General features: G+C 42.0%; 1 protein-coding gene across 9 annotated transcripts in view; it reads left to right on the top strand.

The window, feature by feature from the left end:
- Positions 1-17,096, top strand: part of Map4k3 (mitogen-activated protein kinase kinase kinase kinase 3) — a 157,088-nt gene that overhangs the window by 59,164 nt on the left and 80,828 nt on the right. For all 9 annotated transcript variants that reach the window (XR_012908771.1, XM_075955677.1, XM_075955676.1 and 6 more), the window contains exon 3: positions 9,806-9,896. Coding sequence is in view for 8 of the 9 variants with exons in the window: in XM_075955677.1 (XP_075811792.1) it covers positions 9,806-9,896 (91 nt within the window). In the remaining variant the exon portion in view is untranslated. The remainder of the gene's footprint in view (positions 1-9,805; positions 9,897-17,096) is intronic.

Here is a 17,096-nt window from a genome sequence, read left to right as displayed (position 1 = left end):
CATGTGATCAGTGCTTATGACGTTGGAGAGTTTTGGTTGACCTTTGTTTTTCCCTGTGTGTAGTGACCTGTTTCTTCAGTGCCATCTGCTATAAATTGATGACAGATTCATTGGCTTTTACCTAAGATTTTCCTGGTTTTAGGGCTGAAAGTACTAATCACAGAGAAAATTCTCACCACCCTAGCTGTAAGACAGGTGATTAGTTTTCTATCAGCTGTTTTTGCTGTGCACATGTATGGATCAGAAGGGTATGAAAGACAGATGTATGAATATGTTAAAAGTAAAATGTCAAGAATTAGGAAAATGCTACAAATACTGAGTATTAGATTAAGACCTGTTCTGGTTAGTATTAGAGTTTTCAGGAACAAAATGTAATATTGTCACTTCCTGACAAGTCATTGGGGAGTGTGACATCTTTTCACCATAAATGAGTCAATATTTTAGCATTAAAAGTTTTTCACATTAAAGGGGGCTGGGAAGGGGAGGCATTTGTAAGAATGTAGTGCCACAGTCTTCACTGGACTGACATTTCTATGAAGACAAATTTGGTTTTTCACAAGATTCTCGGTGCCTCTTAGTAAATACTCAGTAGATAAATCAAATTAATGAGGAAGGTATGGAGATGAGCATGGAGATAGAGATGAGTTAGTTTAAGCTAGGGCATTTGTTGCTACTAATAGCTACCATTTATTTAAACTTAATTTGTGCCAGCCACTGTTCTAAGTGAGTTACATGCATTGACTCATTTAATCCTTACGTTATTACCTCTATTTTTTATAGTTAAAGAAACTGAAGTACTTTGCCCTGATTAATGGAGGGCTAGGATTTTGAATCCTGACAGTCCAATTCCACAGCTGGGACTCTCTGGGGCAGTGGTTAAGAACGCTTTTTCTTGGAGAAGACCTGGGTTCAGTTCCCACGATCCACACAGTAGGTCACAGCCATCTACAGCTCCAATTTCAGAGGGACCCAGGGCTCTCTTCTGGCCTCTGCAGACACTAGGACCAAATGTGGTACAGGTAATAATATACATGCAGGAAACCACTCGTACAGATTAAAGTGAAATAAATCTTTAAATACACTATGTTGATTTTTGACTTGGATGGCACAGCAACGTGTCTGTCCTAACTTCATCCTCCATGGGAAGAAAGGACCTTGCCTTTGCTTTGCAGCCCAGTGCTTGTATTTATTCTAAACCTGACAAAATGCTGCTTTGTTTGGACTTCACCTCAGCTCCACTCCTCTCCAAATAGTGAATCCTGTAATAACTGCCTTGTCCTGCATTTGCTGAGATGGTCCAAGATTCCTCTGGTGTGCGATTTCCTCGTTTGCAGTGCATCAGAGAACCTGATTTTGTGAGATTAAAGATCTGTTTCTTTGGTTTTAAACTTGCTTGCGCTAGAACACTGCCAACTCTTAAGACCCAGTTTGAACAGAATATAAAGACAGATCAAGATAAGTGTTTCCATTGAAGCTGGCTAGTGAGCACATGTCCACTTGGGCTTCATGCTCAGTGAAAGGACAAGCTCAGGACCCCCAAGACCAAGTTCTCAGCACACAGATGATTTATTGCCCCAGAGGGACAGAGGACATAAGGGACAAAGAAAGGAGATAAAGGGAGAAGGGGAAGGAAAGGGGGCAGGGGTTATTTGTCCCCAAAGGGACTGCTTCTGGATAGAAAGGAGACAGGTAGGCACATAGGAAAATGGCACTTTATAAAGGTGTACAGGGATCCCCGTGTTAGGGTGAGGTGTTTAATTTTGATTGGCATGTTAATTGGGGCAACCAAAGGGGGCTTCTGTTTGTTGGACTTCAATACTTTAATAGCTGGACCTTGGTAGTCAGCCTCAGGAGGAGGAAGTGGTCAAATACAGAAAGAGCCTTGGTGGTTAACTTATGGAATATGTGGTTTTTAGCAAGTCCCATACTTGGGCTAGTGCCCCTTCACTCCAATTCTGACAAGGGGAATGCTGTCTGCTACAGGCCTCTTAGCTCTTCTTTCCTTAGTGACTTAAAGTCAGTCTTTCAAGTTGCGTATAATGACTTGTATCACTTGTAGCACCAGTTACTGGAGTGGGATATAAATGCAGATAAGTGATTTATTAGCTGTCAGCTATAGGAGTAAGTCTCCTAAATGAGAACATTCACCCATTTCCAACCCAGTGAAAAGTACTGACAGTGGTGAGCAGGGGAAATCATGGGGCGGGTGGATTTCTGTTCCTGTGAGAGCAGCATGCGTTAAGTAGCAGAACAGAATCTAAAAGTGATGAGACTCCAGTAAGACTTCATTCCGCCATTTTTCCCAAAGTAGTGTTTCACGAGCCCTCTTTCCTGTCAGCTCTGGTTGTGGTTTTCTGCCTGTAGTAGTTGGTGAGGCACTCTGCTTTGTTTCCTCACAGAGGGATGGGTGTTCGGGGAAGGCACTGACCTGGCACCTGCGCACTGAGGCAGATCCCCGTCACCAGTTGTTTCTCTGCACTGCCCTATGGGTAGAGCTGTCCTTGCATCACCTATGTCACACTCTTTGTCCAGGCCGGCAGTTCTTACAGAGTACTTACCTCCTAAAGTTCTTGATGCTTACAAGTAAAGTGAGCGAGGATCTTTTATTTTATCTACACTTTCTTCCTCTTTCCCACCTGTGTGTCTCGGTGATCAGCTGCAAAAATGTTTACTTATTAGCTCTTTAATTTTAATGCTACAACGTTGGGACAAGAAACCTTGTATATGTTCTATAGTCCATGTTCAAACTTTTCTGTTTCTAGGACCATTTATTAGTATAGTATACAGCCTGATATCCACCCTCTTAATGAATTTAGGTATCTAATACAGTCCTGTTGCTATAAGAAGACTGTTATACAAAAGAGTTTGTGACTATGTATGATTGAAATTTGTAGCCTTTGAACATCAGCTCCTCACCCCACCCCTCCTCCAGTTTTTGGTAGTGATCATTCTATTTTCTATTAGATTGGCTATTTTTAATTCTTGGTGCAAGTTAGAATCCTGTAGAACTTTTCATTTAGCATATTAGCCTTCAGTTCCATTCATGTTAGCTGTTAATGAAAAAAAAAAACAGTTTCATTTTAAACGGAATAAGGTCTTTTGAGTGACCTAGTCCCAGGAACACAGATTCCAACATGGAAGCAGTTTCACAAGGTTTTTATAGTTTTGCAGAACAAAGGAAGTCATAAATCAAAGCAAGCTTAAAATGCATTGGTGGTGTCTTAGGGTGTCTATTGCTGCGAAGAGACACTATGACCATGGCAACTCTTATAAAGGGAAGCATTTAATTGGGGGTGCTTACAGTTTCAGAGATTTAGTCCATTATCTTCATCGTGGGACATGGTGGCATGCAGGCAGACATGGTGCTGGAGAAGGAGCTAAGAGTTCTACATCTTAATCCCGAGACAACAGGAATCAACTGAGTGTAGTTTGAGCATAGGAGACCTCAAAGCCCACCCCTACAGTGACACACTTCTCCAACAAGGCCACACCTCCTAATAATGTCACTCCCTTCACGGGGCTTTTTATTTTTTTCAATCCACCATAGGTGGATATACCAAAGAGGTGGGCACAGTGAGATGGGGAAGCTATTCTGTAGGACTAAGATGCTGTCTGATGACATTCTTAGATTTTGGATTGGTAGGAGCTAGTGGTCTGCTAAGTTAGTAGATTCTAAAAAAGATTTTTATTCATTAGCACAAGATATTAGTTTCATTACAGAATGGAGCAAGGATGTTCAGCTTCTGAACCTGCAGAATCCCATTCTCTACATGGCACTGAAAGTCCATTTGGTCCATCAATCTCTGTACAGACTCCTTCAGGAGTTTTTGATTCACAGCCAGACATAGCTGCTTTTCAGGAATTTTTGTAGCAAGGCACATGACAGGATTTCCATTTTATTTTATGGCTGAATGGTATTTCATTGTGTGTGTGTATGTGTGTGTGTGCTTATAACATTGTTTATGTATCCCATTTATTTGTCGGTGGATATGTGGGTTGTTGCTACCTCAGTTATTATGAACAATACTGCAATAAACAAGAAGATGCAAATACTCTTAGATCCTGTTTTCATTTCTTTTGAATATCTGCTCAAAAGCAGTATTACTGGATCATATGGATCTGATTTGGGGAAACCTCTGAATTGTTTTCTATAGTGTTAAAGGGAGCCCTGCGGAAATGACCACTCAGACACGGTTTCTACCAGGTGAAAGTCTTAATTGCTGGCTACTGGCATTACACACAGATATTTAGGTCCTAAGTGTAGCCCAGGGGTCCACAGCACAGGGTTTTTGAAGGCAAAAATCACATCCTGGCGGCTCTCTTGGCAACTGCAGGGGGGCTTTGCAGAAGCAAGCAGTTTAACAGAAGCTAGCTGTGGTGGCATCTTGACTTCAGGGTCCGAGGATAGAGTTTGGTAGTTTTCCAGGAATTTTCCATCGAGATAAAATTATTGATAAGCCTGAAATGGCCTCAGCAAAAATACAAGATAGAGGACCTCTGTGTTCTTTGCCCTGTCACATTCTCCACTGGATCTGTGGGCATGAGTCATATCGTTGACTTTGCCCCATTTTAGGGGGCATAGTTAGTAGCTGAATTTATTCTTTGGTTGATGTAGCTGACATTGCAGTTGAGGATGTAGGTCCTATTGTTAGCTTGCTCAAAATAAAAGTCAACTGCCAGCCTAGCAGTAAGGTGGTCAGCAATGGGAACCAGGTAAACAGAGACTAATACCAAATACCTGAGTGTAGTCCCAACCAGGTGGAATACTTTGATTTGGCTATAAACTGGCAGAGTAAGCTCCCCATTGAGAGGGCCAGGCAAATACCTTGGCAGGTCCCTAAGAACTCAGTTAAGAATTAGGCCTCAGTTCCAGCCTCCTGAAACTGAACAAGTCAGTTTCTGAGGAAGAAACAAAATGCAATCAGTCACCATGACACCACACACACCAGTAAGGACAAGGAGAATCTCATTTACTAGGATAGGACCAACTCCCCTCCTCCCATCAGGTACCTCAAGGCAATAACGGAATAAGGACAAAGCCTGGGACTTGTCCAGACTTGTCCAAGAATGGAAACCCTATAGTCTTAGCCCACCCCTGCTAGCCCTAACCAATTAGAAACATACTGATATGATTGTCACTTGCATAAACCAATCCTAGATAGAATGATCACACTGCTTTTAGAATTCCTTTAGTTGTGTATGAAAGATCCTGAAAACTTTTCTTTTGTTCCCCCACCACCGTTTTTGCCTTTCTGTTGGATACGCAGTCCCAGCATGCTTAGTACCTTCTCAAGATAATAAACGCTCTTGCTGATTGCATACATGGATGGTGGTCTTCTGTGGGACTTTTCCAGGACCTTAACATCCCTAACAATAGTAGCTGTACAATTTCATATGCTTATCAACCATATCCAAGAGGTCCAATTTCTTGGCATCCTCAAAAATACTATTTGTAATTTCAAATTTTAAAGATTGGCAAATGAAAATTGTATATATTTATAGTTATATATATATATATATATAAGATGTTTTATCTTTATACATCTTGTGAGAATTGCATGCTTGGTCACTCTTCATTAAATTTTTAATGGAGTTATTTGATTGCTTGCTTCCTATATTTTAGACAGTAGCCTCTTACCAGGTGGGTGGTCTGCAGGTGTTTTCCTTCCTTGGGTAGGCTGCCTTTTCCCAGTCTATTGTTCTTTCCAATGCACAGATTATAGTCACTCTGTTCTTGTTTTTGTTTTGTTGTTGTTCTCTGTGTTTTTGGCCTTGTTTTGATATCATTTGCTAAGACCAATGCTACGAATTTTTTTGCCTGTTTTTCATCGGAGCTTTCCAATTTCTAGTCTTGCAGTCTTGCATTTAAGTTTTTAATCCATTTCTGAGTCATTTTTATCTCTGTACGTGAACTGTGCTGGTTCATTTTTTTTTTTTTTTTTGGACGTGTGGACATCCAGTTCTCTCGGCACCATTTGTTGTAAAGACTACCATTTTCCTGTTGTATAATTTGGGCACCCTATGAAAGGGTTTTTGATCAGATGTGCATGCGTTATTACTAGATGTCACGGTCACCCTTGTCCCGCAAGGATGACGTGACCACCTCTTTTCACTGCAGTTTATTCCAGGACTTTATTCACTTTCTCACTTTTCCTCTCTCTCTGACCTCTCTCTCCTCTGGGCAAACCTCTCTCTCCCCTTAAGTAGGCATGGGCTGCCAATCCCGGATTGCCAGGTGGGCACTGTCCATAGGCCCACGCATATGCAAGCAGCTGATGATCATTGCGTGATCATAGCATAGGTCAGGCCTTAGCCATAGGAGTTGATTATACATCTCCATCAGGTGTGATTCCATGCAGCTCACTACAACTAGACACCCTAGCTTTTCCATTGGTATGTAGCTCAGTCCTGATCTTCCTAAGGGTGAATCTGCTTTCTTGCCTTTTCCAACTTCTGAAGTAACATTCCCAAACTCCTGCACCAGTTGTCAATTGTCTCCCACAGTCAGGATGGTAGCCCTATCTTAGAGTCATCACTTTTACTGTCCCTGAAAACCCCTTTGCCACATAACTTCATCAGTTTCTGGGACAAAGACCCCTGGGGACCATCATTGAATTTTCATCTGTGTGTTATAGTTAACGTTTCTTGAATATTTCCTGTATGTTAGGTATAATCTTATACTGTATTTGTTCTAAGAACTTCACATGACTATATTTTTCTGCCTCTTTTGTGATTCTTCATTCATTACATGGCCCACTTGTCAGCCTACCTGTTTATTTCAGGGTTTTGTTTTGTTTTTCAAACAGGATTTCTCTGTAGCTTTGGGGCCTTCCCTGGAACTAGAGCTCTTATAGACCAGGCTGCCCTCGAACTCACTGAGATCCACCTGCCTCTGCTCCCTGTCGTGTGCCCCCCCCCTTGGATTAAAGGCCTGCCTGGCTTATCTCAGGTTTGTTTTTTCGTTGTTGTTGTTTTATGGGGCGGGAGAGTGTGTGGGAGGGATGTGGTGTTACAACTCTGAGGGGAAAGGTATCCTGGCAGTTGGGAGCCAAGGAATACCACAACATCAAACCTCACGCAAGGGGTTTATTGGGAAAGACACAGAAGAATGCCTGTCTCTGCTCAGGTGAGAAGCAACAAAGAATTGAACAGGAGGGCAGGATTTATATAGGGTTTCTTGAGGGTGGAGCTTTCCAGAGTGGCCCAGATTGGTGGGATTCTTTGGCCTGATCTTGGGGTGTGCTCAAGAATTGGTGGGATTCTGTGCACTAATCCTGGGGTAAATTCAGGAATTGGTGGGATTTTGTGACCTGATCCTTGGATTTTTCCCCCTGTAAGGCAGAGCTCGCCACCTGCATCTGGAGATGCTGGAAGCAGCCGCTATGGCCAATAGAATAGTCTGGGTGAGGGTAGAGCAGTGTGGTGGCAGGGCCTGGCCACTCGTGCCTCAAGGGGTCTACAGGTGCCTCTTCTGAAATGTGAATTCATGTCTTATTCAAAAACTGATGTAGAATTGAAAAGCAATCTAGGAAGTTATCTCATTTAACTTTCTGCCCTTTGTTGTCCTAGCTAAATGTGTTAGGAACTTTTTCCTTGTTTACTTATCTTTGGAATTTCATACAAGCTTTGAAGAAAGTTCTCTGAGTGAGCTATTCAACTCGTTTGATTTACTAATTCATAAGCTGTGTTTTCTTTTTTTCCTACCTAATTTACATACCTCAGTTACCTTACTAACTGAAGGTGTGGAAGCTTTCTTTGAATTTTGACATGTTGGTTTAACTTGTATATACTCATAATCATAGGGGTGATATATTTGGGTCAGTGACACTTCATAGGAAACAATGTTGAAACTGAAGCCACTAATATGAAAAGGGGGAGTAAATGGCCCAAAGTTGCCAGTTGTTGCTTAACACTAGCCCCAGCGTTGTTGTTCTCAACTGTTGTCCCCTGGAGGAGCTGTGTGCTCCTGTGTATGGATCCACTCAGATGTGTCACATGCTAAGGATATGGAAGTCAAGTAGGCATGATCCTGTCCTAGAGGACTGTGTTCTAGTGAGGATGTAGACACAGACATGATGTGTGTGGAGATGACTGTATAGTTAATAGGTTACTGTAGTTCATAGAGAAGACCCTGCTAAGGTGGCTGTGTGATACAGGAGCCCTGGTCTTACAAAAGTGTGTCTTCACCTTATGGGAGGAGGTAAGACTCACTTGTCGTTCAGTTGTCTCATTAAACGCCCTTCCTCCTCCTGTCTCTCCTCACACTGCCCATAGATCATTTTCTCTGTAATGACCACTAATAACTGTTAGGCCTCCCGAGAGAGAAAGCTTCAGTCGTTGAGTGTTGTGCTGACTAGATCAACCTTGACCATATACAGCTCTTGCATGGGACTGCAGACAGTAATATTCCAGGACAGGTGACAAAGCAAATGTTCAGACCCTCCAAAGTATGTCACATGTCCATGAAACTAACTTGAATTTCTTCCTAATAAACTAAAGATCAGGAATTCTTAAAGGGGTGTGTAATGAACACACACGGGGACTGGGTGATGTGAATTTTTGAGAATTCCTGTTCTCTTTTAGGGACTTGTGATTTTGCACACGTAGACTTAAGTAACTACGGTCCTGACACACCACCTCCTCTCCACTACTTTTTTCCTTGTAATTAGGACATAGAGTGAGGAGGGATTGAGCTGAGTTCGGACGGTTCCTGACTAGGCTACTTCAAGTCAATAAGAAAACACCATGGCCAGAAATGTCAGGGCTTCTTACTCTGACAGTCTCATGCTTCGATGTGAGCAGTCATGGATAGAGCCGTCTTTTTTTTTTTTTTACTTTGCCATTAATGTCCATTTTATTTGACTGTCCATGGGTAATTATACTAATCATTGAGTTGCTTTGGTTTCGGTATGAGTGCGCCCTTTATTTCCTCTCTCTCCGGCCTCTGGTTCACACTACCCTCCCTGCACTTGTGTTTCTCTCCATGCTCGCTCAGCAGTCACAGCTTGCGATGGATAGTGCTGAGAGATTGCCAGGTCTTCTTTTGAAGACTTTGGACAAGCAGGGCGCAGGGCTTACAATTGGCTAATAGTTTATCCTCTCTCAGCCTTCCACTGTTGGGAAAGGGCTAAGCGGAAGAGGCCTGTGCACAGGGGTCACCCTTGGGCACACTGCTAGACTGTGGGTCCTTCCAGCACTGTAGAGATCACCACCTTCATGTGCCCAGGGTTAGGTCTTCCTCTAACTTGACAATTGGCTCTTTATGCTGAATGTTAGTGATTCTCCTGTCTCTTCTCCATTGGCCCGTCTAAAAGTGTGTGGCTACCACAACCAGCCAGATGTTGTTTAGTAACAAGGAAAGGAATGGCTATTTCCTACTGAAGACTATTTATAATATGTATTTCCTTGATAATGCCCAAGGTGTGATAGTACTAGCAGTAAATGTCTTTATGGAAACTATTACCCTGCCAGGCTTTTTCCAGGTGTGCAGCCCTGTGAGGTCAGTTTTCTTTTTTACTGAGCAGGAAATCAGCACAAAGAGATAAGTAATTTGTCTAAGCGTGTATGCCAAGTGAACAGAATTAGAACCCAGGAGTCTGGGGTGGACACTTGTACTTTTCACTGCAATGCTGTGTTCCTCTCAAGTAAGGTTGGAATTGTTATTAAAAGTAATGCTACTAATGAACTGGTTCCATTGGATATAAAATTTATAACTATGTTATAGTTAATCATAAGTTTGTTATCTTCACATGTTTTAAAGTAAATGAACATTTTGACTTACCAACATACTTGCTTTGTGTCCTAGGAGAAGACTTTGCGGTTGTACAGCAAGAGATCATTATGATGAAAGACTGCAAACACCCAAACATTGTTGCTTATTTTGGAAGCTATCTCAGGTACATTGTTTATTTTCATTTTGAAAACAGTAATGATTCCATCACCTAATTCGCCTAACAGAATAGCATTGACTCCAGTGCTGCGATTCATGCTTAGAGGATAGGATCTTTTCTTTTCACAGAATGGAATTTTTCTTTAGACCTGTTATGCTGATTCTGTGCAGTGTCACCATCTTGTGACTTGGGAATGCTGGGTGTGGTTTTGGCGAGGAAGCTGTCTGCTGCCCCTTTCGTCTAGGCCTAAGAGTTCAGTCAGGAGCACTCATTCCCAAAGTAACTTTTTGTTTGTTTAAGGGATTTTTTTTTCTGTGTCCTACTTCTGGCTTCATTCTTTGCTTCATTTTCTTCTAGAGACTAGAAACTATAATTATTTCTACAACATACTTTTCCAGGACCCAAAATGAACTTTTGACTCTGAACTCAGCTCTTGTGTTGTTTGAGCAGGTCACATGTCTTGGAGGAGACCCTTAAACAAACCTGGCTCTTCTCACTGTCTGCACAGTGAGTCTGACACCGTGACCTAGTTGCTTTTAAGGTGTCTCTTAACAGGAAGGTTGGAGAATGTTTTCCTCTGCTCCTGGCAGGGGGCCACTATGCCTGTTACACATGACCCACATACAGAACATGCTGAACACAGGGTAGAGCCCCTGGGGAGTTCTGTCCCTTGTCTCCTCCTTTTAAAAGCAAAGCGAACCGGCTTTTTTCACCCTGTTAGAGTCTGTTAAACTGGGTAGGTTGGATGGAGACAGGAAAGATCACTAGTCCTCTCACATCGGGTAGGTTTGTGCCAGATACAGTTCCAGATGTTTTGATACTCCTTCAATGGGGAGTGGTTCGAATAGCAGCCCGAAAGGTATATCTTCAGTACCTGTCCTGTGGCAGGAAGTGGGCCCAGAGGGGCAGTTACTGTCTGTATCAGCTTGAAGAAACATCTCCTAAAATCATTTAAGTTTATGGTGCTAGTAATTGATTCCAAATACAGAAAGAGTCACCATTGCAAAAGGACTCACTCACCTGCTGCTGCTGGTCCTGACAGAGTGCCTGACCTGGACTCTACTCAGACAGTTCCAGATGTTCTTGGCCAGGCTGGTCTTCTGAGGAGAGCTGTTGTGCTTCCCTGGGCACCTGGGTCTAATCATGCTTCCCAAGCACGGTGGGGCGTGCAAAACCAACTACTTATATGCCACCCTTCATGTAGTAAAATGACCGTGGTCTGTGATATACAAGTTAGGGGCTTGATTGAAAATGTCAGAATCTACAGTGTAATTTATGATAAGTTATTTCGTCATTGGGTGTCTCCATCTCTTCCTCGGTAACATGGAGTTGCTAGCACCTATGTGATGAGGCGCCCATGAGGACTAAGTCTAAGTACATGTGAAATGGGAAGAGTGGCGCGGAGGATGTGATGCGAAGCTCACTGAATGTCACCGCTGCTGCCGCCAGCTGCGCTCGCTGTTCTGAAAGTCCCGTTATTTCGGTGCCTCGTCTCATCCCTTCCTCAGTCAGCCGTATGCTTCTTAGTATGTGATTTCCAGCTTAAAAACAAGATGCTTGAAAGGGTTTAGCATCAAGTTTGCTTTTATTTTATTTTTGTCCAAATGTAAAGATTATAGTGAAGTTCTTTTCCTTAAACCAAAATTTAAACAAAGTTAGGGTCCTTTTGAAAAATAAGACTTGAGTTCTTTTGGTGTTACGGGGATGTAATGTGAGGATGCCGCTTCAGCTGTGTCCCAGTGTACAGACATTGCTAGTGAAAATGACAGGAAAGCAAATGGAGGAACAGAAGAACACTGCCTGCCTGCCTGCCTGCCTGCCTGCCTGCCTGCCTGCCTGCCTGCCTGCCTGCCTGCCTGCCTGCCTTCCTTCCTTCCTTCCTTCCTTCCTTCCTCAAGCTCTCTTCTGCTGTCTTCTTGATTCCTGATTAAGTACAGACTGGGACCAAAGAGGGGCATGGAATCCTAAGAATTAGGTCTGTATTGTGTTCAGGCTGGAGAGAACTGGGAGATCTTGTCGCCCAGCCCATTCTTTCTCAGATGAGAAAACAGGGCGTAATAGAACCTTTCTTCTTGAGGCTCGGTTACTTGTTACTGGCAGGATTTCAACCTGGCTCTGCCCATTCCCTCACTGATACCTCTTTGCAGAAACAACTGATTTTAAAAATGACAAGGGGTTTGGAGCTCAGTACACCACCTCCAAAACACTCTATAACAGCCCTCTTCTGTTGCTGCTGTTGAAGTGTATTCTAACAGATTTAGACAAAGGGATGGAGGGAGTGCATGAGGGATTTGACTTCTGACAGACCTGCCCTTGGGGATCAGAGTCAGCCCGTGATTTTCTCAGTAGATGCCCAGGGCATAGTTAAGTTCCAGAAGTCCCCTTTCTAGCAGCTGTCTGCACTCCTTTCATGGAGAGATCCTGTCTGAGCTCCGGCAGAGCTGAATACTTGATGTCCCAACAGGCTACTTATCACCATTGGCATGAGGTGTAACAAGAACTGCAGAGACTAAGTGTTCTCCTGGTGCCTTAAAATTAAGAAATAGCATGCTACATATTTAGTGCACATTGTCTGAATGTTTGTGTTTTTCTTGAAAGAAAAAAGAATTAAAGCACCAAAGACTTATCCCTTAACCCCATTATAACCCAAGTATAATTGTTAGTATACAGTTCCTCTTTAAAAGGAACCTTGATGTTGGAGCATATAGATGTGAAGAGTTACAAGGGCAGTAGAGTTGTTTGTGCAGATCTTTCCCTCGCCTTTCCCTAGCGTGAGCACAGCCGTGCTGTCTCGATCAGATGAAGACATGAACATCAGATCAATGCTCTTGGCAGATCAAACATTTCATTTGGGTCTCACCAATTGTCTGCCAACGTATCTTCATATGGTGAGGGGATTGGGACTTGGGAAAACATCAGACTGTGATGGGGGTTGCTACATAGTATATTGGTCACTTTATATTCCCTAAGGAGAGAGCCCGCTGAATGGCTTACTGCCTTTAAGTTTTCCAGTATCTATTTTAAAATGAACCAAAAGATTTCAAATTTGACTCCCAGTTAATGATCGCATATGAAAATGTCCAGCAGTTACTGAACTTTGTATTTTTCACATTGGTGACTTAAGTTGAAGTTGAGTTGTCTTTGTGACTACAGCGGTGCAACCATTGGTGGCCAGGTCTCTCTCCAGGGAAGAGCAGTTTAGGGTGCATTCCCAGGGGTGCTGATTCTTAGTGGTCCTGCTCACAGCTCTTGTTTTACTGTTTAAGTATGCTGTGTGTGTGAACACTGTAAATCACTCATAGTTATCAATTACTTTTCCAAAGTCTGTGGTGTGTGGGAAGATGAAAAGGTAGAGTAAGACTTTCAGATCAGTAAATAGTTGTTAGAACTTTTGTTGTTGTCAATTCTAATGAACAGCAAAATGGAAAATTAAAATAGTGAGAGGCACCCCACCTGCTCTGTCTTTGTTTGCTTATATAGGTGTAAGATAGAAAGGTTAATTTTAAAAAAAAAAACAGCTTCTACACATCTATCGAAGCAGCACATCTATTCCAGTTCAGATACCTAGCCATAAAGACCCACAGCTTGTTGGCCTGCATGAAGTGGGCCTATTGACTCCGCTCCATCCCGTGAGACAGGCGGTGTGGCGAGTGACCTAGTGCCTGCAGATTTGTCATCACAGCCAAGACATTTGTCAGACAAGAGTCATTCTTCTAGTTCTAACTGCCTAAACTTTTTCATTTTTTATAATAGAGATTTTAACCAAGTGGACTGCTATGAATGTAAAGCATTTTTAGTGTATTTAAATAGTGTCAGCATGTATAGTCCATAGGTTTTCTTTGCCTGTATAAACTAGAAAGTCACCGCATAGCGTAAATACACACTGCATGTTAGTAAGAAGAATCAGGGAACGGAACCGTTTTAAGTGGAAGCCAGTGGCAGTGAATCTGAAAGACAGCAGAGAGTGTATCCCTGGTAGCTCCCCCTGTGTGGAGAACTGTTTTCAAGCTGGAGAGGGCAGGCAAAGCATTTGCGATGGAGCTGAAGCATGACAGGTGAGGAGGGAATTACAAGGCAGCTAGACACTTTAAATGAATTTAAATTTTAGATTTATATGAGCTCTGTCTCACACTGAACAGTTAGCAGATGTGATTGTCATCCACTATCAATGGATGTCTTTTTCACAAATAGGAGAGACATTGAAGATTAGAGATAATCAATGACTAATTTGCAAAAGGAAGAAAGATGACTTCTAAAAAAAATACAATCAAATCAAATGTCAGCCATTCCCCAGCAAACATCGTGAATAAATTATTAATCATGTCATCGGTGAGCACTTATAAGTGGCGACCAGCCTGGCCTTTGTGGAAAGCAATACCAAATCAGTCCCATCTCGTTTTAATGTTTTTATTCTTGAAAACGAAAAAAAAAATAACTTTGCATCTTCTTTGAGTTCCTGGAACAATTTAAGGTAATTTAAATAAGGTAAATTGTAATACAAGTGAAGAGACAGCCCACAGATAGAGAAATCTTTGTTAGCTATTGATCCAGTGAAGAATTGATAATCAGAAATATCTAGAACTCCAGGGCTGGCAGAATAACTCCATTGTCTTGCAAGCACAATGTCCTGAGCTCAGCCCTTGAGACCCACTTGGAAATACCAGGCCTGATGGCTTATCTTGTAATCCCAGTGATGGGGATGCAGACAGGAGGATGGGCTGGCTTCCTTGGTGAGCTCAAGGCCAGTAAGAGACCCTGTCTCAAAAGAGGTAGGCAGTATCCCTGAGGTTTACACCGAAGTTTGTCCTCTGGCCTCCACATACTTGTACATATATATCTACATTAATAAAAGAAATGGAGTATGGTGTCTCAGTAAAGAAGATAGCGGTTGGGTTCTATGAAGAATTTAAACATGTCTTTGTAGCAACCTCTAGTCAGAGGTGCCTTCCTCTTTTTGTATTAATTTTAAAAATTTATTATTTAATGTGTTTGAGTGTTTTGCCTGTGTATATGTATGTGCATCACATGTGTGTCTGGTGCCCTCAGAGGCCATGGATACTCTGGAACTAGAGTTATAGGTGTTTGTAATCTAATATATGGGTACTGGGTATTGAACCCTGGTCCTCTGCAAGAACACGGGCTCTTAACCACTAAGCCAACTTCCCAGCCTCGCCTTTCTTATTTTGAATAAGACTACAGCCAGCCATTCTCAGAGTTCTTAAAACTGCCACTGGGCAGCCATCTGATATTTCTATGGGTTGCATTTGTTAATATGTACCATATCAGAAACAGCAACAGAAATGTATGCATTAGCTGTGGTGCTTATATATCCTTCCATGCATATGACATTATGTAAGATGTCAATTTTAAATGGTTTCTGATTTCTTATGGGCTTTACTCTCTTGAGCCTTACCTTCTGAACCCATGGTATCTTGCTGTTCCACACTATCAAATTAGTTGATCTTTCAACTCTGGTTGCTCATGCAGTTGCTGTATGCCGCATGGTCTGCTGGAGCCAGCCAAGCCAACAGCTCTGCTTTGTAATGCTCTGTTCATGTGGCACTCAGAGTAATGCTTGGTTTTAGCTACCACGTTTCGGGGGCGATGTCGATCAGCTAAAGATTATCCCGGTGAAGGTAACTGTACTGATGATCCCACAGCTAGAATCGCTCTGTGGCACAACCCCAGCATATTCTAGTTTCATCTCTAGCCGTTGTCTCTTGAGGTCCCATCGCCCAGCCTCTCCCGTATAGTGTCTTCTTTCAAGTGTCTGTTCCTTTGCACAGGCCTCTTCTCTCCTGCTTGAACTTCAAGACTCAGCTTGTAAGTTGTCTTCTCACAAAACCTTCCCTTAATTTGCCAAGATATTTTCATCTCTGAGCTCTCATAGCACATTAATCCAAAATTCAGTAAACAACTTCTTTATAAAATGCCTGTAACTTAAAAAAAAGTATAAATGTGTTATTTGTACAAATTACTAAGCTTCACTGTTGTCCTGGTTAGTTTTGTCAACTTTGTCACAGGCTAAAGTCCTCTGGGAAGAAGGAGCCTCAGTTGTGGAGTGGCCTCTGTAACACCAGGCTGTAGGCAAGCTTGTAGGGCACTTTAATTAGTATTTATTGTAGGAAGGTCTATGGCCTCCAGGTTCCTGCCACGTTCGAGTTCCTGTCCTGACTTCCTTCCCTGATGAACAGTGATGTGAAGGGAAGCCATATAAACCCTGTCCTCCCCACGCTGCTTTGCTCATGGTGTTTCTTCACAGCAATAATGTGATCACTGGGTCACACCATGATACATGCATGTAACTTGCTTAAATCCTGTCCACCCTCTCTACTCTACCCTCTCCTCATTTTCTGGGTTCTTTCCCCTTCCCTAGGAGTCCCTATTATACTCTGAGGCTCTTTAGTTTATGATGGGAGAAAACTTGTGATACTTGTCTATCAAGACCCATGTAGTAAAACTGGGTCTTTGTGAGTGACACACTTTGCAGCTACTCACATCTGCTGTCTTGGTACTAGCTCAGACAGGATATAAGTGGGAAGATATGACTGTTCTAATGAAACTATAGAAAATAAATTCCCATCATTGTCACATGTCAAATATACTCTCTTGATCTCCCCCAGCCATTTAATCATTTATTGTTCCAGGACTATACAAAACCAGGCAATGGACTAGATTCAGGCCAGTGATCATATTTTCCTGGCTTCTGATCTAATTATTTATTTATTTATTATTTTATTCATTCAGATATTTGTTCATCTATAGAACAGTTTAGAATTTACCAAGTCCAGAAACTTCCATCCTATCTCTGCCCCAGAGAATGGTACAGTTCCTGGTGTGTTTTAAGAGAAAAAAGTAATGAATGATTGAATAAAGGAATAAAGGAGAAAGATGTAAATCTTGGCTATTTCTTCTGTCACTGCATGATTACACATCTTAGGATATGAATGAGAAATACTATCTAAACAACAGTGATAAATTTTATAGGCTTTGGAAATGTTATTTTTTTTATTTGAAGGTAACATTTACATTTGTTTGTTGGTTAAAAGTGCTCCAAAGTAATGTGTTTAGGATATATTGACATTTTCTGTGCTAATCTGGGTAAATGGATAAACATAAGACAGGAAGTTTTTAACTAAAGGGAAATTCCATTGAATATGCCTAATGACAGCTTTATATTCTACAAACTGTGTATCTTAAGTAGTA

The sequence above is a fragment of the Microtus pennsylvanicus genome, chromosome 21, assembly GCF_037038515.1.
Source record: "Microtus pennsylvanicus isolate mMicPen1 chromosome 21, mMicPen1.hap1, whole genome shotgun sequence".
Classification (NCBI taxonomy): domain Eukaryota; kingdom Metazoa; phylum Chordata; class Mammalia; order Rodentia; family Cricetidae; genus Microtus; species Microtus pennsylvanicus.
The sequence above is the reverse complement of the archived record's forward strand: the minus strand, read 5'-3'. Positions and strand labels throughout refer to the sequence as shown.